Source organism: Sarcophilus harrisii, chromosome 5 (assembly GCF_902635505.1).
Source record: "Sarcophilus harrisii chromosome 5, mSarHar1.11, whole genome shotgun sequence".
Taxonomy (NCBI): Eukaryota; Metazoa; Chordata; class Mammalia; order Dasyuromorphia; family Dasyuridae; genus Sarcophilus; species Sarcophilus harrisii.
In genome coordinates, this window is record NC_045430.1 from 59,699,983 (window position 1) to 59,721,837 (window position 21,855).

Here is a 21,855-nt window from a genome sequence, read left to right on the forward strand (position 1 = left end):
GAAGAAGCAATGAGAACAGCTATCCAAAGGGAATTTGCTCTAGTGTTGACTCAGAAAGTGGTTGAGTAACTATGCTTAGGGAGACTTCAATAGGGTAAACACATCAAAGGTAGAAAGCAGACAGAAAAGAAGGGAAGGGAGTGACTGTGGCTGAAAACTCAGAAAAAAGGCCTATGGAGAAAAAAATAAGTTTTACAGGGAGGCACAAAGCTGCCACTGCTCTAGGCATTCTTGCTGCTGAAGTTAATACAAATTTAAAATTGTGTTGACAGGTATAGCCAAACCCATCCCATGTCCGAAACTTAAGATACACCAGATCCAATTCTGTGCATCAAAAACCATTCACCAAAGTCTCTTTCCTGCATCATCTCTTACAAGGTTGGATGAGTTGCTCACATAGATAGCAGAAACTCCTTACCAGGAAAAGAAAAAAGTGGCCAAAAAAGCTAGTAATGGAGGTATGAAGGGATGTAAGGATGGTTAGGTAAGGATAATGGGGAGGGTATAGGAGGGAACAGAGAATAGAGGGAGAGGGGGAGGAACAAGGGGAGAAGGGAAAGGACAAGGGGAGAGGGGAGAGAACAAGGGGAAAGGGAAGGGAACAGGTAGAGAAGGGAAGGGACAGGTAGAGAGGAAGGGAACAGGTAGAGAGAGGAGGGGACAGGTGGAGAGGGAGGGGAGAAGTAGAGAAAGAAGGGATCAGGTGGAGAGGGAGGGAACAGGTGGAGGGGGAGGGTACAGGTGGAAAGGGGAGGGAATAAGGAGAGAAAAATTTAAAAGACAAACACAAAGGAATTAGACCTTGCCATTTTTGGTTTGAGGGTGAGGAAGTTATCTCTCTAATAGCAGCATCTTTTATCATTGCCATGGTATTTTGTCCTAAAGAGGAAACGACTCCTACACTCCACCTTTGAGAGACCCCATCACCACTAACCTTGGCAAGCAAATTGGGGAAGGGGAGAGGAAGGGGGAAGGAAGGAAGCTTTGGCCAAACCAGAACATTTGCACTCCTGGTCCCAATTTTTATGACATTTAAAGTAAACCAATGGTCTGGGATTTGTTGGTTGTGCTGGCATTTCTCAGGTAATAAAAAAAAAAAAAAGAAAAGGAAAGATAGATGGAAAGCAGATCACTGAACTGGCCCCAGTGTGTGAGCCTATAAGGAACCTAGATCACGGAGGTTTTCTGTGGGATTCTCAGACTTTTTTCCAAATTGGTTACTAGAACCAACAAAGGGGGGTTGGGGGTTGGGTGGAGGGTTTGTCTTGTGAGGACAAATTTTCCACTAGCCCCTTTTCATATTTGCATAGCTTTGTATATGCTATAAATTGGGTTTTACACTTCTGAGTTGTTTTTTTTTAAGGATGTACATTGATTGCTTTAATGTTTTATTTTGTATTAATTCCTCCTTGGTAAGAGATAGGGAATGGAGAAGAGGGTGTGTTTTAGGATTATGTTGGAAGATTATCACTCCACTCTACCTACCCAAGGAGGGAGACCAGATTTCTGATAATGTCAAGCCCTGGATCTTCCAACAGAATGACCCTACAGCCTGCAGGGATTAACTCACCCAGTCATCTGTCTGGGGATCCAAAGGTATATTAAGGGCCCTGTTATCTGGGGGAGCAAATTCTGATTCCGTCTGGGCCTCGTGTTCACTTGTCAAGTAAGGGAATTGTCCTAGACAACCTCTGAGATCCCTTCTAACACCTCCATCTGTCCTTTCCTTTGTGAAAAGCAGCAATATGTGAGAAATGCAGCATCTGAACTACCGAGGTATATGATCAAGAGTTCTAACAGGAATGTTTGGGGGTAAAAAGGGGAGTTTGGGAATTTGATGTGGGAATGACCAAAAGGAGTGAAGGGAGAGTCTCCCATGCCAAAGATGGTTGGGAGGGAAGGATAAAAAAAAAAAAAAGACAAAGACAAAAACAATAACAAAAACAGCAGCAGATAAATTCTAGCTCAGGCCAAGGTTCCTGGTAAAGAGATTAGCAAGAAATACTGCAAGCTCCCTTATAACTTCCCTACTACCCACCCCACCCATCCCCAGTCCCCCCCAACTCATATCCCTTATTGTTTCTGTCTTCCATTGGCACTGGTACTAGATCCTTTTTGCCTCTTGGTTGACCCTGAACTTGCTTCACTTCACAAAAACCAAAATACTGAGAGCCAAAGACTCTAAGTCCCAAAGGAAAATCCCTGAGAGGGTCATGGACCCTCCTGTCTAGCCCCTCACAAAGGTGAAGGAACTGAGCCAAGTCCTAGCTTTCTCAGCACAGCCAGCTAATCTCAGCCTCTCTATACTGAAAAAAAAAAAAAAATGTCTAGTACATCTTTACCAAGGTCCTCCCAAGTGTTGCACAGTGTTTCTTCCAGATTAAAACCAAATGGATGCCCTTCCCACCCATCACTACCCCCCACCAAAAAACCAAGACATCAAAGAAACCAATATAGTAAAAAGTTATAGATCAGAAAAGCTAAGCCTAAAGGTATTTGGGGAATACTGATCCCAAATGATCAAAATCAGGATAAAATAAAATGATAAAAAAGATACATCATAGGGTACAAAATGCCTCAAAAAGAACATTGCCTGGGGCCCCTTACTTAAAATGGTTGGGCCTCCCTGACCCTCCCTCCTTTCCCTCCCTCCCATTAAGTCTTCCAGGTCTCTGGACCAGAGGTGGGGGCAAGGTGTGGCTAAAAGCAGATACAGAAGAGGCTGTGTCCCTTGAAAGGGGGTAGGGAGGTGAAAAGGGAGAAACCCCCAGCAAGGACTGGAGTTTGCCTCCTCCTCTCCATCCCCTTTCCCCTCTGGGTCAGGCAAAGTGTCAGTGCGTAGAAGAAGGGCAGGAGGTAAAAGAGAGCTAAGGAGGGATTAGTGTCATATTGGAGTTTGCTCTTTTAGCATCTCCCATCACTCTACCTCGTCCTCTCCCCATCCCTCCATCTTCTTTGGCAAAGAAACAGATGTGGATGCAGAAAAGTCCCACCCCCCACCCCCACCACACACACACAACTTCCCACCTCCTGAGGTTTCCTTCCCCTTCTCCCTCCCACCCTGCCCACCCGACAAAGAAGTCTGTGGATGAATCAGGAAGGGTGGGGACGTCGATCTGTTGGACAGTACAGGGTTGAGTTACACATAGGAAGGGACGGCAGTCTGGCATTCAGGAGGCTACGAAAGCATGAGTCTTCCCTGGTGTAGAGGCACTCCCAGCCAGTTGGCTTAGGCATCATATTTTTTACCAGTCCGATGGATATGTTGGAAAAGTGTCATGGAGAAGGCCATGCCTAAAATCTAAAAGACAAAAACAGAGGATGACGAGATTAGAAGCAAGGTTCATAACTTATCATGCCATATACCAATATGAGGTAAAAATGAGAATATGATTTAGATGTGAAAATTAATATCATTAGCAAATTAGGAGAGAAAATCTACCTGTCAGATTTATGGATAAGGGAAGAATTTATGACCAAATAAGAGACAGAGAGGATCATGGGAAGTTAAAATGGATAATTTTGATTACATGAATTAAAAGGTTTTTGCACAAACAAAATCAATGCAGCCAAAATTAGAAGGAAAGCAGGAAATTGGGGGAAAATATTTTCATAGCAAGTTTTTCTGATAAAGGTCTCAGAACTGAGCTAAATTTATAAAATAAGGGAATTCCCTTATTGATAAATGTTCAAAGGATATGAAACAGGCAGAAGAAAAAAAAATCAAGGCTATTAATAGTCATATGAAAAAATGCTCTAAATCGCTATTGAATGGAGAAATTCAAATTAAAATATCTGTGAGGTATCATCTCATACTTTTCAGATTGGCTAATATGGCAGAAAAAGAAAATAACAAATGGTGGAAAGGATGTGGAAAAATAGGGATACTAATATACTGCTGGTAAAGTTATGAACTGGTCCAAACATTCTAGAGAACATTTTAGAACTATACCCAAAGGGCTATAAAAAAAACTACATACACTTTGACCCAGCAATACCATTATTAAATGTGAACCCCAAGAGATCAGAAAGAAAGGAAAAAGCCCATATGTTCAAAAGTATTTATAGCAGCTCTTTTTGTGATGGCAAAAGACTGGAAACTGAAAGAATGTCCAATATTTGGAGAATGACTGAAAAAGCTGTAGTATATGATTATGATGGAATACTATTGTGCTACAAGAAAAAGCTGGAAATCTTAAGCCTGTTTCTAGACAAAACGGCACGATGCAGAGATGTGTTTAATGTCTTTCATGATGCAATGTCGGTTGACTTTATAAGAATGTTGTTCATTAAGTGACTTTTGATTTTATTCTTGCATTTTAACCATTTCATAGACTCCATAAGGACAAACCACTTTCAATTGCATTGGATAAATGCAATGGCACATATCTGTTGACAGCTTTTACTACTGCTTTATGAACTAAATCTATTTGTTCCAAAAGTGTTTCTGTAACTATTTTAAAATCTGTTTTATCATGTCCTCTGGGAATATCAATCCTTTTCCTCCTTTTGGACAAGAAAGTGTTAATAACTCCTTTAGCCTGGAGGGATATCTTTTAAATCCATTGTCATCCATTTTACCATGCTAACAATATATGTTAAGACTGATATTGTGATATTGTTCTAAATGCAAACTTCCTATAAAGCTTTGATGTCACCTCTCTACATTCCAGTCAGTCTCTTAACTCATTCATGCTTTTCTCCTTGAAAGTCATCCTCACTGATTCTCATCCATAGAAGACCAAGAAACATGTAAGTATTAGCTTTCATTGGTTCAATTTCATTTCTGGATTTAAATTCAAAACCTTTAGTCTCTATTCTTCCTTAATGTACATTAAGAGTTTGACATATGTTGAGTCCAAATGACACTTTGATATTGTTAGGTAATGTTTCCACAAAAACAAATATCCATTTAATGGGTTTTTCAGAGAAGCCACGTTTAGGCAAGTGATTAATATTATGTCTTAGTCTCACTTTTTAATTTTACTTCAAAGCCAGACTCTGTTCTGTTCAGCAATAATGATAAGGGATTTCATACTAATAAACTCTTGAGAAGATGCCACCTTTTTCTATCAGTGGTCCTGGACAATGTAGTGGGAGCATGTTTTAAACAGAGAAAAATCTAGCATTTTCACTACTGTCAATTTCATTTATTTGCAGTACATGACTAAGTGTCATGAGTATAGAACTGAGTCAAAGGCTTTGTGATAATCAATAAAAGGGATAAAAATTTTATGGCACTTTCAAATGTCTTGTTCAATAATCACTGAATTGATAATGAGTTGCTCTTTATACCCTTGAGACTTTTTGGCACAACTTTTTTGCTCCTGAATCAAGATATTGATTTTCTGAAAGTGTTTATAGATTTTTTTTGAGAGATACAAGCTGTGAAAGCTTTGTATAAAGTACATAAACATGTAATTGGAGGGGTCGCTGATGTTCTCATCTTTTGGTAATGGCTTTTGTTAAGAATGATGGGATCAGGTTTGCATTAAAGAGAAAGATGGTCAAACTTTTTATTAGTAATTTCATGCCTTACTGTGAAGTGTTCAGTTAAATGTGCCATTGTCACTGTCACTACCATCACCATCATCATCTTCATCATCATCATCATCATCATCATCCTTTTCTTCCTCAGTAATAATCATTCAGACCTAAGCTTACTGCTAGGATCACATAGGCACTAATGCTATCTGTTAACATGTGTCTGAAATAGAGATATTTTTATTTTTTTAGATGTTAAAGTTTGGGAATTGATATTCTAAAATAAATGGGAAGAAAAGATAGTTAATATCCCCTAAATCTACTTTGTTCTCCAAACCTTGGATGAAATAACATACCTGCATGATGAGAATGCACATCCCCACTGTGCCCAAAACGTGTTTGTTGTCATCAAACCATGTCTTTACCTTCTCATAACAGCCCTAAGGAGAGAGGTACAGATGTAGTCATCAGCTGGCAGCTGGGCTTAAGTCCACTCCTCAGCTCTCGGCTGCCTGATAACTTTCCCCCATCCCTTCACTCTGCTTCTTCTGGTGTCTCCCACAATCTCTACTCCTTCTCCCAACTTGCTCAGAGAACAAAATCCTAGGATGCTATTGCTGGAAAGGACCTCACCAATTATCTAGTTTATAGATAAGGAAAGTGAGATCAGAGAGATGGAGTGGCTTTCTACAGATCACACAGTAGGTGGAAGCACTAAGAATGAAAACCAGATGAGAACTATTTTTACTACAATGTTTCACATTTAGGACTATCATATTCTACTTGGCTCCATGCCCAGCCTTGACTTTTTTCCTAAGCTTTCTTGTACAACTTTATTCCCTTGGGTGTTGAATCTTACTCTTCTAACTCCAAGCCACACACACAAGTTCTGCCCTCTACTCACCTGAACCTGATCCCAGCCTCATATGGGTTGCAAAAGGGAACACAAAGCCAAATGAGACTGGAGACTTGCTTTCTTCTCACCTTAATGCCCCAGTCTTCCCTTACTATTCAGATCTGACCTAGATGTGCCCACTGGTTTCTGGAAGTTTTAATCTAGAAGTGAGATTTAAAGAAGTTTTGATTTCTAATGCTTACTGTTTTCCAAACAAGGGTGGTAGAGTTTCGCCCACAATCCTGGGAATTCTCCATGCAACAACGGTCAGGAACTGTATTCTCTCCCAGCACAGGAAACCAGTCTGTGAAGTCAGTAACCCCACAACATCGCATCTACCAAGAGGTGAGGGAGGGACAGAAAAGTTAGAAGAGCCTGTCTACCACCAACAGATGGGCATAGAATTCAGTCCCTGGGCACAACAAACTGCCATTTCTTCCCCCTTTCCAGATCCCAGTTAACCCCATCTGATAAATGTGGAGTCTTTTCTACAGATAGGAGGACAAAATTAATCATGTCTATCAGGGCACTTCAATATTGGAGGAAAATTGATAGCAAGATCCTCAAAGCTTGACCTAGAGAAGAAGTGCACGAGGTTCTCTATCTTTTGGTGTAATTTCTTCTTTGCTTTTTGTGTGCACATAAATTGTGAATTAAATGGAGTAAATCTGCAATACTTGGTTGGTTTCCCCTTGCCAATTCTCCACATTTTTCCAGGGCTATCTGAAAATACCCAGGGAATGCCAAAGATAGTTGGCCATCTTATTCAAAGCCCAATATAATAAAGATGGCAAATCTACTGTATATATAAATTCCATCATCATATATGCATTTTAAAAACAAAAAAAATCCCTTAAAATAGAATCATAGAGTCTCTGAATTGGGATCCATTCCCACCCCCTTGTGAAGTGTTCTAGTGAGTTCATAAACCTAACCCCCTCCAGTCTTATATACCCCTCTTTTTAGGAAAAATTATCCTTAAAGTAAGTCAAAATTTGCCACTCTATAATTTTCCTCTACTGTTCCTCCATAATCTCTCAAATCAAGCTAAATTAATGATCTTTTTCACATCTCAACTCTTCAAAAACTCTGAAAATAAAGGTTAAGCTTCCCATTTACAAAGCTGGAGTCCTGATGCCATCCTGACCATCTTATCAGCAAAGATTATCCACTGGGACTTCCTTTTATACTTCTAAACAGTCTGCCTGTAGCTTAGTCAAGCTCTGATGCCAGCAACTCCTGCTCTTTAGTTCCTCAATTCTGGTTACACTTGCAGACTCCCTAATCCAGGCAGGGACTGCCTCCACAACACAGGCTCTTGGATAGTATGCCCAAGGACAATTTTCCTGTTAAAATGCAGAAGGCACCATTTGCTTCCCAAATCATAATACAAATGTCTTGCCTCCCCAGGGTAACCCTCCCGCCCAGACTTTCTAGCTTCACTGCTCACTACACTTCTGGCATTACCTCAGCTTGAATGATGTTCCAGGCATTCTTCAGTCCCACATTATTCTCCGTGTTATACAGGAGCAGCCCTTCTTTCAGATCCTTCTTAGCATTATCATTCACCTATGGGAGACAGGGAAGAGACCACAAGTGAATGTCACAAGAATAGCATCAGAGAACATTAAAATAGGAAGGCAGGATCCTGGGTGCAGACCTAGTCAGAAATTTTCTATGTGATTTTAGGTACACAACTTTAAGAATTTGGACAGGAAAATATCTCAGATATCATTTAGCCCAATCTTCTCATTTGACAGATCTGTATCATAAGACGGATCTGTGTCATAAAGGGTAAAGTAGCTTTCCCAGAGTTTCACAGGTAGAAAAAAGGAAAAGTCAGGATTTAAGCTGACAAACTCTGATTCCAAATGTAGTATGGGCTGTCCCTAGACACATTTGAGGAGCATCAGTTTCCTTTTCTAGAAATGAAGGATTTAGTTTAGACTTCTAGAGGCTCTCCCAATTCTAACACTTTCATTTGAAAGGATCCTCGTTGTTTGGTTTTTTAAAACCAAACTCTTTGGGCAGGTAACAAGAAACCCGACTTACCACATTCCCATCCCCACAGCTCACCTTGTCCATGTAGACAAAAAACAGGATGAGTAAGATCAGCTCTGCCAGGAGGATGACCAACAGGACTATGAAAAACTAGAAAAGGAAGAAGAGTTGACACATGACTTCTGGGTACAAAAACAAAAATGGGAGTCACAATGCAAAAAAGTCAGAGGAGCCAGCATGAGGGCAGAATTCCCAAAGAGAGAATGGCACTCCCTTATGCTAAGAAACCCCCTGACAATATGGGGGAACTGGAGGTATGAACAAGATATAGGGACCTGAAGACAGAAATCAATTTTTGAGATGTTGATATAAATGGAAAGAGCTAATCAATCCAGGAAAAGATAAGAGAGTGAACAGGATACAACATTTCAGAAGTACCTTTCTTGGAATCAGAAATAAACCATAGATAGATAGATAGACAGACAGATGACATATAAATACACACCCATATAAAATGTATGTACACACACACACACACACACACACACACACACACACAACTAGGAAGCAAAGGATTGGGAAGAAAAAGGGGGAAACATACTTACACTGAGAAGGAGACACTTGTTTTCCTTGATGGCTCCTAGGCAGCCCAGAAAGCCGGTCACCATGACGATAGTGCCAATAGCAATAACCAAGTTGGCTGCTGACAGTGAGGGGAAACTGGGGGAAAAGGTGGCAAAGTTTCCCTGGGAGACAGAGAGCCAGATGCCCACCCCTAACAGTCCACAGCCACACAACTGGGAAGAGAAAAAGAAAAAGAAAGATACTATTAGTTACATAAAAAAAAAATAAAGACTACAAAAATATATATTTTTAAAAATGCACATATTTAACCCATTTCAGATTGTTTCCTATCTTGGGAAGGAAGGAGGTAAGGGAAGGAGGGAAAAAATATGAACATAAAGTCTTACAAAAATGAATGTTGAAAACCATCTTTACATGTATTTGTAAAGTAAAATATTATTTATCATCTAAAAAAGAGCATAGAAAAGCTCATCTTATACCAACTGTAATGGATTAGCAATTTATGTGATAAATAAATGGGCATCAAATTTTCCTGTGTAAAAAAATAAGCAAATTAATAAAGATTGCCACCATTCCCTTTCACCACAAGGCACTAGTTCTGTGGTTACTGGTCTCTAGAACTTGAAGCAAAAATCTACTAGCTGTAGACAATTTTTGGCTACTGCATCTTTATTACAGCCCAAGGAAATAAGGCAGAACAAGGATATATTTACAAAGCTAACAAATAGCAATTTGCCTTTTTATGGCATTTTAAAACTTACAAAGCACTTTCCTCATAACAACCCTGTGAGGTGGGTTGGTGTAAGCATTACCATCCCCATTTTATAGATGAGGGAAATCACTTATACAAAGTTGTACCACTTGGATTTGAACTTGAATCCATTAGTTCCAAGTCCAGTAAGTTTCTTATTACCATACTAGTCACTAAATATTTAAGACCCTTAGATTCTACTCAAAATGCCCCAAATCCAATTCATCCATGATTTAATAGCTGATAAATCACTTAAGCTTCTCTTGCACCTAACTTTCTTTTGCCTAATTTATGATATGAGATAATGGCATTATAATTAGGGATAACACATCAGAAGAAAATGTTAAAAATAAACTTAAGAAGGGCAGCTAGGTGGTGCAGTGGATAGAGTACCATCCCTGAAGTCATGAGGACCTGAGTTCAAATCTGATCTCAGACACTTAACACTACCTAGCTGTGTGACCCTGGGCAAGTCACTTAATCCCAATTGCCTCAGCAAAAAACAAATAAATAAATAAATGAGTTTAAGAGACTAGACAGAGAGGAACTAAAGTAAGATACAGAGCTGGGAGGCAAAGACTCATTCCTGGATAACTCTGGTAGCTAGCTGATGCTTTAGGCAGGATATTCAATCAATGCAGTGACAATTAATCTAATTAAACCAGGAAAGCCTGCAAACTGATTCTCCTGAAATGTTTGTCTTGAGGCTGTCATTGCTACTAATTTTACCCTAAAGGGAATTGCTATATCTCCATTTTATGGAGTTGGAATACACAACAAAATTCCCTCTACGATATACCAGATAAGTAATCATTTATTTTCAACATAGAGACCTCCAGGGTGAGGGAACTTACTTGATAGAGGCTACTCACTGACAGATTCTGCTGTGTCTAAGACACAGATTTGTCATCACAGAGCAATTTCTTGAACATAGGCAATTGTACCCTGATCTTGAGGCGTTTAACAACAACCAGACACTGTCACAAAAATAATCCTGGGAAAATGATGTTTCTCTAGAATTGAGACTACTACAGCAGGAAACACGAGATGGAAATGAAGGAAAAAATACATGAAGGAAAACATCCAGCTAATCCAAAGGGATCACAAATGAGCAATCTTACTACAGTGGGAGTAGTATCTGATTTTTCTTTAAATCAGAACTTGATCAGCCGCACAGAAAGGCCTAGAATTCAATGCACAAGCAGTAATTACACTGCCTTTCCCAGGTTAAATACTAGCTGGACATACATTCAACATGGATAGAGTTGGCCAGGGTAACTTACAAGTATAAATGACCAAACTTGGTCCCTTCCTACCTTACTATGCCAATATCTTAATAAGGTAGCCTTCAATTGCCAGTCACACCGAACCAAAAAGAAAAAAAAAATGTCCTCCTCCTCCATGATTTCTATCTAGTTTTGGCTGAAAACAGATACGGAACTGGTCTCATACCTAGAAAGAATTAGGCTCAAATGCTGGTTTGATACATACTATGTGATCCTGAACAAATTACTTCATCCCTCAGTACCTCCCATCAATTCTCTATGACTAAAAGTTGCAGAGAAAGTTAATGACTTGTAATAGTAGAGGGAATTTCCTGCTCTGGTAGCTTCCAGTGCAAAGAAATCACACTTTGGGTCTCTATTCTTGACCTTTCCCTTCTTAAATCACACAGAATAAATCTACCAGATTTCTATAGTTGACCTTTAGCTATCTGAAGATGACAATCATGTTCTCCATGACTTCTACAAGCAAAATAGCCTTCTACTTCCTCAACTCTTTCCTCAAGGAATAAACTCACCAGGATGCTTTTTAGTTTTTTTAGTGTCCCTCTTAATGGTGTAAATTAGATTAGTTCCCTCTAGGGCTGACCAAAACCATTCTCTTACAATGAGGGGCCTGGATATGAATGCAAGATTATAGCTATAGTCAGGCATAGCATAGGGTCAGCACAGGGAGGAACAATAAAAGCTTCTCTTAACACATTCCTAGAAAAGAGTTATTTTATTTTTTAGCAGTCTATTTAACAGCCACTTGTGAAGGGAAAAAAAAAGAAAAAAGCTGTATACTGTATGTGCAATAAGAAGTCCAGGTTTCACTTATCTCACTACCCATGTGTTTTTGCCAAAAGACAAAGAAGAGACAAGTTAAAGGGAACTCACAAAGTAATCAGAAGCTCAGACTCAAGAAGATGATACACCCTGGCTTTACTTCATGTTAAGCCCAACACTTTTCCCCATATCTCTTTTGATTCACCCATTATACAAGGGATTCTTAACTTTTTTTGACATGGACACCTTTAGCAGTCTGGTGAAATCAGAATAATGTTTTTTTTTTTTAACTCATAACTGGAAAAAGTACTAAATCTTAGAAATTAACTCAAATGTAACTTTTCCCTCCTACATATTCACAGGCCCTTTGGGGACCTGTGGACTTCAGACTAATAACTCCTGCTCTAAAGGATCAGGCTTAAGGAGCAGCTTAAAAGGCCATGAGGTGACTAACCTTGACTCATCAATCTACCAACAAGTAATTTCCTGAGTTCCATCTTTAGACATTAGGTATTGTGAAGTATATTTATAAAGATGGTCCTTCATATCTAGGAACTTATAATTTAAATGGAGGGATAAAAGGTGCTTCCAATACTTCAGGAGATCTATGATCCTTCCACTGGAGTAGACTGCAGTATTTGCAACTCATCCCTCCATAGGCCTTCCTTTTGGTATTTTAATAGTTTCTTTTTATCCACATATACAGAATGATAGTTAACACAATGAAATATAAAAAGTATCAAGTGATTAAGGTCAGTTATTAAGAGGTAAAGGAGTTCAGAGGAGGGAGGGACCATTGTGGATAGGGAATTGTTTCACAGTCAAGAAACTTAAGACTGTTCTTTAAAGAACAGGTAGGATTTTAACAGAAGAAAGAAGGATTTCAGTTATTTAGTTATTTCAGTTTTGTGACCAAAAACATGTAGGTGGAAAGAGGTAAGATGTAATTGGGAGAAAGTGAACAGACCAAATTTACCCAGATGTGGAGATTACTTCAAGAGCTGATCTTAGAAAAAGGGCAAATTGGGACACTGCCTAGATAAGAAATCCTTTGGAATTGATTCACTTGCTTATCTCCCAAACTGGGGCAATTTAAAAACAGCAGTAAACAAAAAGCCCTATTAAGTGATACTTTCATTCCTTCAGTAACAATAATTTAAAAGAACAAAATGATATAAGGGTGACAAAGGGTGGAACATATAGATTTGCCTATGGAAATTGTTAGGCTTTTAATAGCAAAACAGTACTAGTCATAGCTCCTAGAAACTGCAGAAGGGTCACCCTGAATAACCAGACTTAGTGACCTGTAAAGTTTGCAAGGAAATGGTAGAAATTGTGCACCGCATCATCAGGGACTGTAAAGATTTAACAGCTACCTAGCAAGATATGACCTAGAATTGTGGCTAGAATTATACATCAGAAGATTGCTATCCTTGATGAACTGACAGACAACAAATGCTAACACTATAAATATAAATCTCAAAATATCTTTGAGAATGCAACCAATAAACTACATTGGACCTAAAGCATTATCACAGACCAAAGTGTTGATCCTGGGCCATCGCCAGTTGTCTTGACAATGACACTGGACAAGAGAGGGAGGCTGACAACTTTGCCTCACTTAAATCACTCACAACTAAAAACATCATCATGATGTTATTGATGCTCTTTGAGAATGAACAAAGAATAACAACAGACCAAACTGTTTCCCACAATCCCCTGGATATAAGCATGATTCATAAAAACTTAACAAGGTTTTTTAATAGATCTCACCATTCCAAATACTCATAATCTCCAAGGTACATAGAATCAAAAGTTTCCAAAATAGAGCAAAGGAGATATCAAAGAAGATCAACAGAAGGAGGCACAATGTCATCCTCCCTTCTCTTCTCTGCATTTGCAGTCATACTAATAATGGTTTCAAAGAGCCTATAGAGGACAAATTTACATCCTAATACTTTTATTCAACTATAAAAAAACCCAGTTATTTTATCTATATGTTTAATATTTTAGGAGTAAGGGGACAGCATTAACAAAGAATATGACAGGAAAAGAAAGTGGGCTGCCAGTATGGTAAGAGTGAAAGATGATGGACAGATGGAGAGCCAGAGTAGTCCACCATCTTGAAATGTGGGGATGGGATTGGGGTAGTTGAGAAAGCTTCCAGAACACTAGGTTGACTTTTGGGGATCACAGAGAATAGGTTTCAATCTGTATTGCTGAAAAGAATTCCTGAATTGATGAGTAGAAATCCACTTGAATATTTGAGGGTATAAATATAAAAGAATAAAACTACAAGATAGCTACTTGTCCCAGGACTGTTTCTGTTGGAAGGGGGAGAAAGGGGAGGAGGAAGAAGAGGAAGAGGAAGGGCAGATGCAAGTGAGGGGGAGGGGCAAGGGGAAAGGGGGGAGGGGAAGAAGGAGGAAGAAGAGAATAATTCCAAAATTATACCTATTTTCTAGGAATATATGTTTGGTAGCTCTGTGAAACCCAACCGAATGAGAGAGACTGGAGCCAACAAGACCAATAAAGGGGTGACTGCAATAGTTCAAGCAGGAAGTGAAAAGGGCTTAAATTGGAGTTATATCTATGGAAATGGAGGCAGAATTGACTAGATTTGGTTAGAGTTGAGAGACCATCTTATCTTAGCTCATCATAGTGGCTGAGCAGGGTGCTATCCTTTCAGAAGCCACCAGGTGGCACTCCAGGTTGGCTCACAAGCGGCAGAAGTTTGGCTTGTGATGTTTTCAATTCTCTACCCCAATCACTCCCTTCTACAATATGGTCAGTTCTTACTCTGCCATCTCAATTTTTTTTTCATTAATCATACAACAGAAAATCCATGTTTCTCAGGCTGAAGATTTATAGCTCTGAGATTCAGGCTCTGAAATGAACAAACAGTGAAAAGCAAGCTGCTTCAGGATTGTGGGCTAACGGTCTCATATTCCTCTCCCAATAGACAGAGGAGAAAGTACTCCCCAGCTGGTCTCCTGGCTTCCTTACACGTGGACTACTAGGCAGCGCTTCCCAGAACTCAAATCACCATTCCTGCTGTTCAATCTGTTTCCATCCCTGGAAAAGTACAAGTTCTGCATTTCCCCTCTCCCCTCCCACCCTGCTACATTACATCTTCATCTCCATCTCTGGAAATCTATATCCCCTGAACCTCTGACTGAACCTAATTTATCCTTCATGCTGCTACCAGCACCCTCCTCCTTGTGCATAAATCTCACAATGCCATTTCTCTACTCAAAAAAATCTGCAATGGCTCCCTATTCCCTGCTGAGTAAAGTTCAAATTCTTTTTGCCCATCATTCAAGTTCCTCTATAATTTTCCTTGATACCTGTAAGGCTCCTTTCATACTATTCCTTGGCATGTGCTTTTGCTACAATCAAATCACACTGCCATCCCCTGCTCCAACACAGAGTTGGAAAAGTTGAACTGAATTTGGAATCAGAAAATAAGTTTGAGTCTTAACTGCCATTCCTTAGCTAAATGAGAAGCATTAAGTCACTTATCCCACTCAGCATGTCAGTTTACTCATAAGGAGGGTGAATGGGGGCGGGGGGGGGAATAAGGAAGGTGAACAGGGGAAACTACATAAGCACCAAAGGTTCTTCTGATTCTAAGCTTAGCATTATGATTCTTTTCTTTTCTTTCCTTCCTCCTCCCTCCCTCCCTCTCTCTCTCCCTCCCTCCCTCCCTCCCTCCTTTTCTTCCTGGCTAAGGCAAATAAGTTTAAATGACTTGCCCAGAGTCACATACCTAGGAAATGTTAAGTGTCTCAGACCAGATTTGAACTCAAGTCCTCCTGACTTTAGGGCCAGTACTCTATCCAATGCACCACCTAACTGTCCCCTATACTGTTTTTCTATCTTTGTGCTTTTCCCTATGTCTGGAACATCTTCCTTCTTCTTGATCTATTTTATTCCTTATTATCTTAAAACCCATCTCAAATAATTCCTCCCACCCAGCTTTCCTTTCAGTAAGATAGTACCTGCATCTTTACAAACCACTTTATGCTCTTCTGATGCACTTAGTGCATTAGTTTTATTGCATCCTATTAGTAGCCTCCTTGACTGATGATCTGGACAGAGTCCAGAAGCATTTAGAGTCCTGTTCACATTACCCAAACTAGCCCTACTTATATAGGGTCTTTGTTGAATTTCCCCTACTTGACTGGGAACTTCATAAGGGCAAAGGAATATCATATCTGAACTTTTTATCTCCCCCAGCACTTAACACATGCTCTGCCAACCATCTTACTTAATAAATGTTCTTGACTCTCGATTCCCTCTAAGGGACTCTTTAAGATTTCAAGAAACTTCCATTTCTGGAAAATCTCATCCTAATTATAATTGCCAAGCCAGTCTTAAACCTACTCTTAGTCCTTAAAGAAGTTTGTATGGCAGAGTGCAAAGTCTTGAACTTGCAAGGTCTATGTCAAGTTCAAGCTTCCCTTCTAACTAGTTTTACTAGTAATTTTGGGGAAATCACTTCACCATTCAATTTCTTCATCTGTAAAATTAAGACAATTATACTGCCTAGTGCACAAAGCATTTATAAGGATTAAATGAGAGAATGTATTAGAGCACTTGTTGAATCTTAAAGTACTACATAACTATTCCTTTTTACTCCCAAGCTTCTTGGCTATGACAGCTTCAAATTTTTCTTTCTTTCATAGCTGGTATAGTAAATGACAAAGATGTGAACTTATCATGTTCTCTTCAAAACTCATTTCCATTCTCTCAAGACAGAAACTGGGGAGTCATTTTTGACTATTTCCTTTCCTCTAGCTTCACTACCAATGTCATTCAGACCCTATCCTTCAAAAGTCATATGACTTCACAGAGCCAAGGAATTTCACTGTTGGAAGGGACAACAGAGGACGTTAACCTCAAACTACATCTAAACAAGAATACCATCCCATCCCCAACATACCCAATGTTCCCACCTCCAGAGGCAACCATTTTACTTCTGGATGATTTTAATGGTCAGGAAGTTTCTCCTTTATATCAAGCCTAAATCTCTCCCAGCCCTTCCTCCTACTTCTGTCCTTCACAGTCAAAGAGAAAACTAAAATCCTTCTTCCATATGACAGTATGTCCCAGAATTTTAGAGTTGAAAGATGCTAGCAGTGTTCTTGTAATTACTGAATATTTCTAACTAGATGGTCCTATAAGCATCACAACAATAACAACAACAGATGTTTTTTAAGCACCAACTATGAGCCAGTCACTGTTCTAGGCACTGGGGCTATAAATACAAAGAATGAAATAATCTTTCTTTCTCACAAAGCTTAAATTCTAGTGGGAAAGCAATAAGAACTTATATAGACATATCTAAACTAAAAGAGAATAAAACATAGATGTAATAGGGAGGGAAGGCACAGGGGGTAAGAAAAGGCTACATGAAAAATATGGTATTTGAACTGTTTTGAAAAAAGAAAGAGATTGTATGAGTTGGAGGTGAGAAAAGTGTATATTCTAGGACTGGGAGATAGACAATGTAAAGACACACATATAAATTGCTATATGTGGAGAACAGAAAGATGTGTTTAGCAGAGAGTATACAGGAGGGGAAGCAGCATATAATGAGACTAGCGGGAAAAACTGTAGTCACATTGTGAAAGGCTTTAAAAGCTACAGAGAAGTTTATATTTTATTTTAGAAACAAGAGAGAGAAAGACAGACTACAGTGAAGACAGAAGAGGTCAGTTAGGAAGCCACTGTAATAGCTTATGTGAGGGGTGATGAAGGCTTAAAGTTGTGGCTCTCTATGAACAGAAATAGTCAAATCTGAGAGAGGAGATGGAGGTTAAAAAATACTTTTCAACTAATTTTATATATATATATATATATATATATATATATATATATATATATATATGTACATAGGTAGAGAACTACGAGAAGGCAAAAGTTATAAGCTTAAGTGGTTTTTTTTTTTGGTCAGGAAAGGGGGAAATTTGGAAGAGGGATAAGTTTAGAGGACATTGTAAGTTTGAGATGTTGCTGAGAGATCCAATTTGAAATGTCCAATGAGTAGTAGGTGATGTGGAACAGAAGCTCAGGGGAGAGAGTAGGGCTGGATATATAAATCCAAGAGTCATCTACATAGAGTTGATAATTAAACCCATGGGAGTTGATGAGAGGGAATAGAAGAGGGCCCAAGAGGCTAATTAGGGCGTGTAAAATAGGCAGCCAAGGAGCAGAGACAGGTAGAAAAGAACAACAAAGAGAATGCTGTCCCAAAATCCCAGAGGGGAAAGTGTAATATGTAGGAGGAGCACATAGGATGTGGGCAGAGAAGACTGTCAGATTTGGCAAATTTGATATCATTGGCACTATTATTTTGAAGTAAGCACTTTAAATTGGGTGATAAGATCAGAATGAAAGGAAAGGAAATGGTGACAAAAATTCACAGCTTTTTTCTAGGGATATGGGTGTGAAAAGAAGGAGAAATAAAGGATACCATCTTCAAGGAACGGTGGGGTGCTTTCTACATTATTATGTAGTCTCCCCATAGAAATTCTAAGTATCCCCTTTCCAAAAGGGAAAAAAAAACCTTCCTTCTTTTTCTTTGAGAAACCTTCACTTTATATTAAGGAAAGACTAACAAGTAAGTGTGTGTTTCAGGGAAAGCCCAATCCTTCTGCTCTTAAGATGTCAATTCCTTGGGAATAGCACTGAGAACCCCAGGCCTTCAAAGTTTTATGGTATTTTTCTTGGCTTTCTTACTAGAATGTTTCCTTTTAAGCAAACAAAAAACTCCAGAACAAAAAAATTAAACCACACTAAAACAAACAAAAACAAAATGCTTCAAAATCTTTACAAGCTTAAAGAAAATAGTGAGAAGCAAAGTGCAAGCGTTTGCATTTTGGTATGTCAACCTCATCTTTCTCTCTCTCTCTTTTTTTTTCTGTTGAGTAAGCAAAAGGGGGAGCTGATGTATTCTCAGGATCTCTTATGAAAATGTGTCATAATTGTTTCTTTTTTTGCTATTGTCAATATGTTTCCGTTCCATTCACTGGACTCTGTTCTTGCCTTCCCTGCAAGAGATAATTCAAAACTCTGGAGTTATTTTCCATTTGCCCTTTTCATAAGTTGCCTTGCAGTCTCTTTATTTCTAAGGCTTTTACTGGCTGGTGCCTTTGACCTACACTGCAATGGGTTGTAGCCTTGTGTGAGGGAGCATCTTTTGCTCTATATGTGTATTCATCTGTACTCAAGGTTTGAAAAGTACTTTCCCTCCCCCCACAATCTTATTGGGCTGGGTAAGGTAGGAAGTATAAGTATCATATTCATCTTGGGATGATGAAGTTAAGACTTTACAGGAGTTAAATGAATTTGCCAAAGTCGCACAGTTAGTGCATGTCGCAACTGGGGCTTCAATTCAGGTTTTCTGACTTCCAAATTCAGTGAATTTTCCCACTACAAAATTTTGTCTGTCTCTCTCCCTCCTCCTTCAGCTTCTTTCCTCTCTTTCCTTCCTCTCCTTATATTTCTCCTCTCTCTCAAAGGCAAGTTCAAAGGTCCTCCATTAGCTTCATGTTCCAAGAAATCGTCCCGAGACCCTGCTGCCATCCAGTTTGAGAAAATGTCTAAGCTACTGACTCAAAAATAATTGATTCAGCTCCATGTGCTATTTTCTAAGTCATCAGCACAGTTGACTTGATCTATCAACACAACCTAAAATCTGTACAGCTCTCTCCAATTGTGTTCTTTACTCTAGCCCGTTTATGAATTTGCACTGATTTGCCTGGAACACACATTCTCCATGGCTCAGAGTTAAAATTCAGCTTCTGTATCAAGGTCTAGTTCAGGGACTACCTCCTCTATGAAGCTTTCCAAGATTCTTCCCCTTCCTTATTTACCTCTTCTTAAAAGTGATCTCTCTCTTTTGAAATGTTCTTTAGAAAACTTTGCCCGACCATCATCCTTGGTCATTCTCACTTCTGAATCTTGATATCAAACTTATACTGTTTTTTTCCTGGTTCCCTTCCTACTTGTCTGACTACAATTCAGCCTCCTTTAAAAATTCACCTGTCTCCTGCCTCCTTAATACAAGTTTTCCAAGATTATCTGAAATCTTTCCCTCCCTCTACACTCTCTCCCTTGGTGGTCTCATTGGCTCACACGGATTCATTATCCTTTCTATGTATATGAATCTCAGAAATATAACCAACCCTAATGTGTCTCTGTTGGAAACTTCACATCACTAACCTCTTACTGGACATCTCTGGTTAGAAATCTAATGACATTTCAAATTCAGCATGTACAAAATTGAATTATCTCCTCACTTACACCTGTCCCTTCTCCACACTTGGCTATTTCAGTGGAGGGCACTATTATTTTTCTAGTCACTCAAGCTGGGGACTACTATTTTTTCACCTAACCTTCACCTCCACATTCAAATAATTTGTCAAGCTCTGTAGATTTGACTTCCTCACCTTACTTTCCACTCATATGGTGACTATCCTCATTCAGGCCCTTATTAGTTGAATAAACAATTATGGCGAAGCCTACAAACTGGTTTCTTTGTTTCTAGTCTCTCCCCTCTCCAAGCCATTTTTACACAGTTGCAAAAACAGTCTTTCTTAGGCACAGTTCAGAATATATTATTCTTCTGTAGAGCTCATGGAGGCATCATCCCAAGTAAACCCTGTGGAGGTGTCCGACCCCTTGTCCATGAGCATAACAGTGCTCCTTGGACCAATGGCTAAGCTTCTAGCCTGGGTTCTGAAGCCATTATTGATAAGTGATCACTGTGGAGATAAGATTCATTTTTCTTGCCAGTATTTTTCCCTGTGACAGAGAAGTCCAAGTGTACTAAGAGTGAGCCCTTGCAGCTATCAACTAGGGAAGCAACTCATTTGGGATCAGATATCTCTACCAACTGCCACCATCTCTCCTCTACTCTAATAGAGGTAGCTCAGGATATTGAACTCAAGAGCCTTGGAAATATCAATATCCCTAGCACTGAGTCCTACTTCTAACTTTAAAGCTCTGGGAGTGGAAGCTCTGGTCCAATTTCCTTCTCAGCTATTACATCTATTATCCCAGGAAGCCACCTGGAGATATAATCTGGTAACCTCTTTGTGGATATGGAACCTCTGTCTTCTCACAAGTTATTACTACTGAAGACTCCAAAAATAAAGTTCTTTCCACCAAATCCCTTGTTACTGTCAAATGGCTCAGTGTCAGAAATGGATATGATTATCAGAAGTGACATTAAAGAAGATACTATTACATCCTGAGTACTGTTGGACCTTCCCATCTTACTTAAAGTTGAAAACTTCTACATGTACTGTCTTCCTCCCTGTCCCGCCCCCCTCATTTAAATATGAACTCCGTGAGAGCAGGAACTGTCTTGCTTTTCTATTTTTATATATTCTGGACTCTGCACATAGTAAATGCTTAACAGAGACTTTTTTCTTCACAATCATTCATTCATTTGCTTAGATTTTCCGTTGTTCCTTTTTGTTTCTAGAATGAAATATATATTTCTCAGGCAGGCATATAAAGCCCTTCACAAACCAGTTCCAGTCTACTTTTTCAAGTTCATTCCCTTCACACACTATCTATTTCAGCCAATTCTCTTGGGTCTGGAATCCACTTCCTCCTCACCTCAGTCTCTCAGGATCTGCAGGCTTCTAAATTTTGTCCACTTAAAGTTAAGAGTTCCACTCTCCATGCACCAGAGAAGCAAATGCTGTGGCAATAGCTTTGGTGTTAGTGGAGCCTTCACCAATCTGCGGTATGCATCTTAATAGAGAGCTAAAGTATTGTTGCAATGATTCAGGACAGAATTAGACAATGAGTCCCTGGGACAGAAGGTTTAGATATAATAATAGCTAATATTTATCTAGTGCTTACAATATTCCAGGTTCTGTGTTTTACAACACAGAACACTTTACAACACTTACAAAAGTGTTTTACAATTATTATTTTATTTGATCCTCCAAAAATCCTAGGAAGCAACAATCCTATTATTTTTCCCCCATTTTACAGGAGAAGAAACTGAGGTACAGTTAAATGACTTACCAAGGATTACACAGTTATCAAGTGCTTAAGGCAGGATT

General features: G+C 39.2%; 1 protein-coding gene across 2 annotated transcripts in view; it reads right to left on the reverse strand.

Annotated features, from left to right (window-relative positions):
- Positions 1–1,348: 1,348 nt before the first annotated feature.
- Positions 1,349–21,855, reverse strand: part of TSPAN9 (tetraspanin 9) — a 239,073-nt gene continuing 218,566 nt past the window's right edge. The window contains exons 2-7 of one of the 2 annotated variants that reach the window (XM_012550798.3): positions 8,986–9,177; positions 8,456–8,530; positions 7,847–7,948; positions 6,583–6,714; positions 5,841–5,924; positions 1,349–3,301 (exon numbers count right to left, since the gene is read on the reverse strand). In XM_012550798.3, coding sequence (XP_012406252.1) covers positions 3,230–3,301; positions 5,841–5,924; positions 6,583–6,714; positions 7,847–7,948; positions 8,456–8,530; positions 8,986–9,177 — 657 coding nt within the window. In that variant the 3' untranslated portion in view covers positions 1,349–3,229. The remainder of the gene's footprint in view (positions 3,302–5,840; positions 5,925–6,582; positions 6,715–7,846; positions 7,949–8,455; positions 8,531–8,985; positions 9,178–21,855) is intronic. The other variant, XM_031939299.1, reaches the window with a different exon arrangement.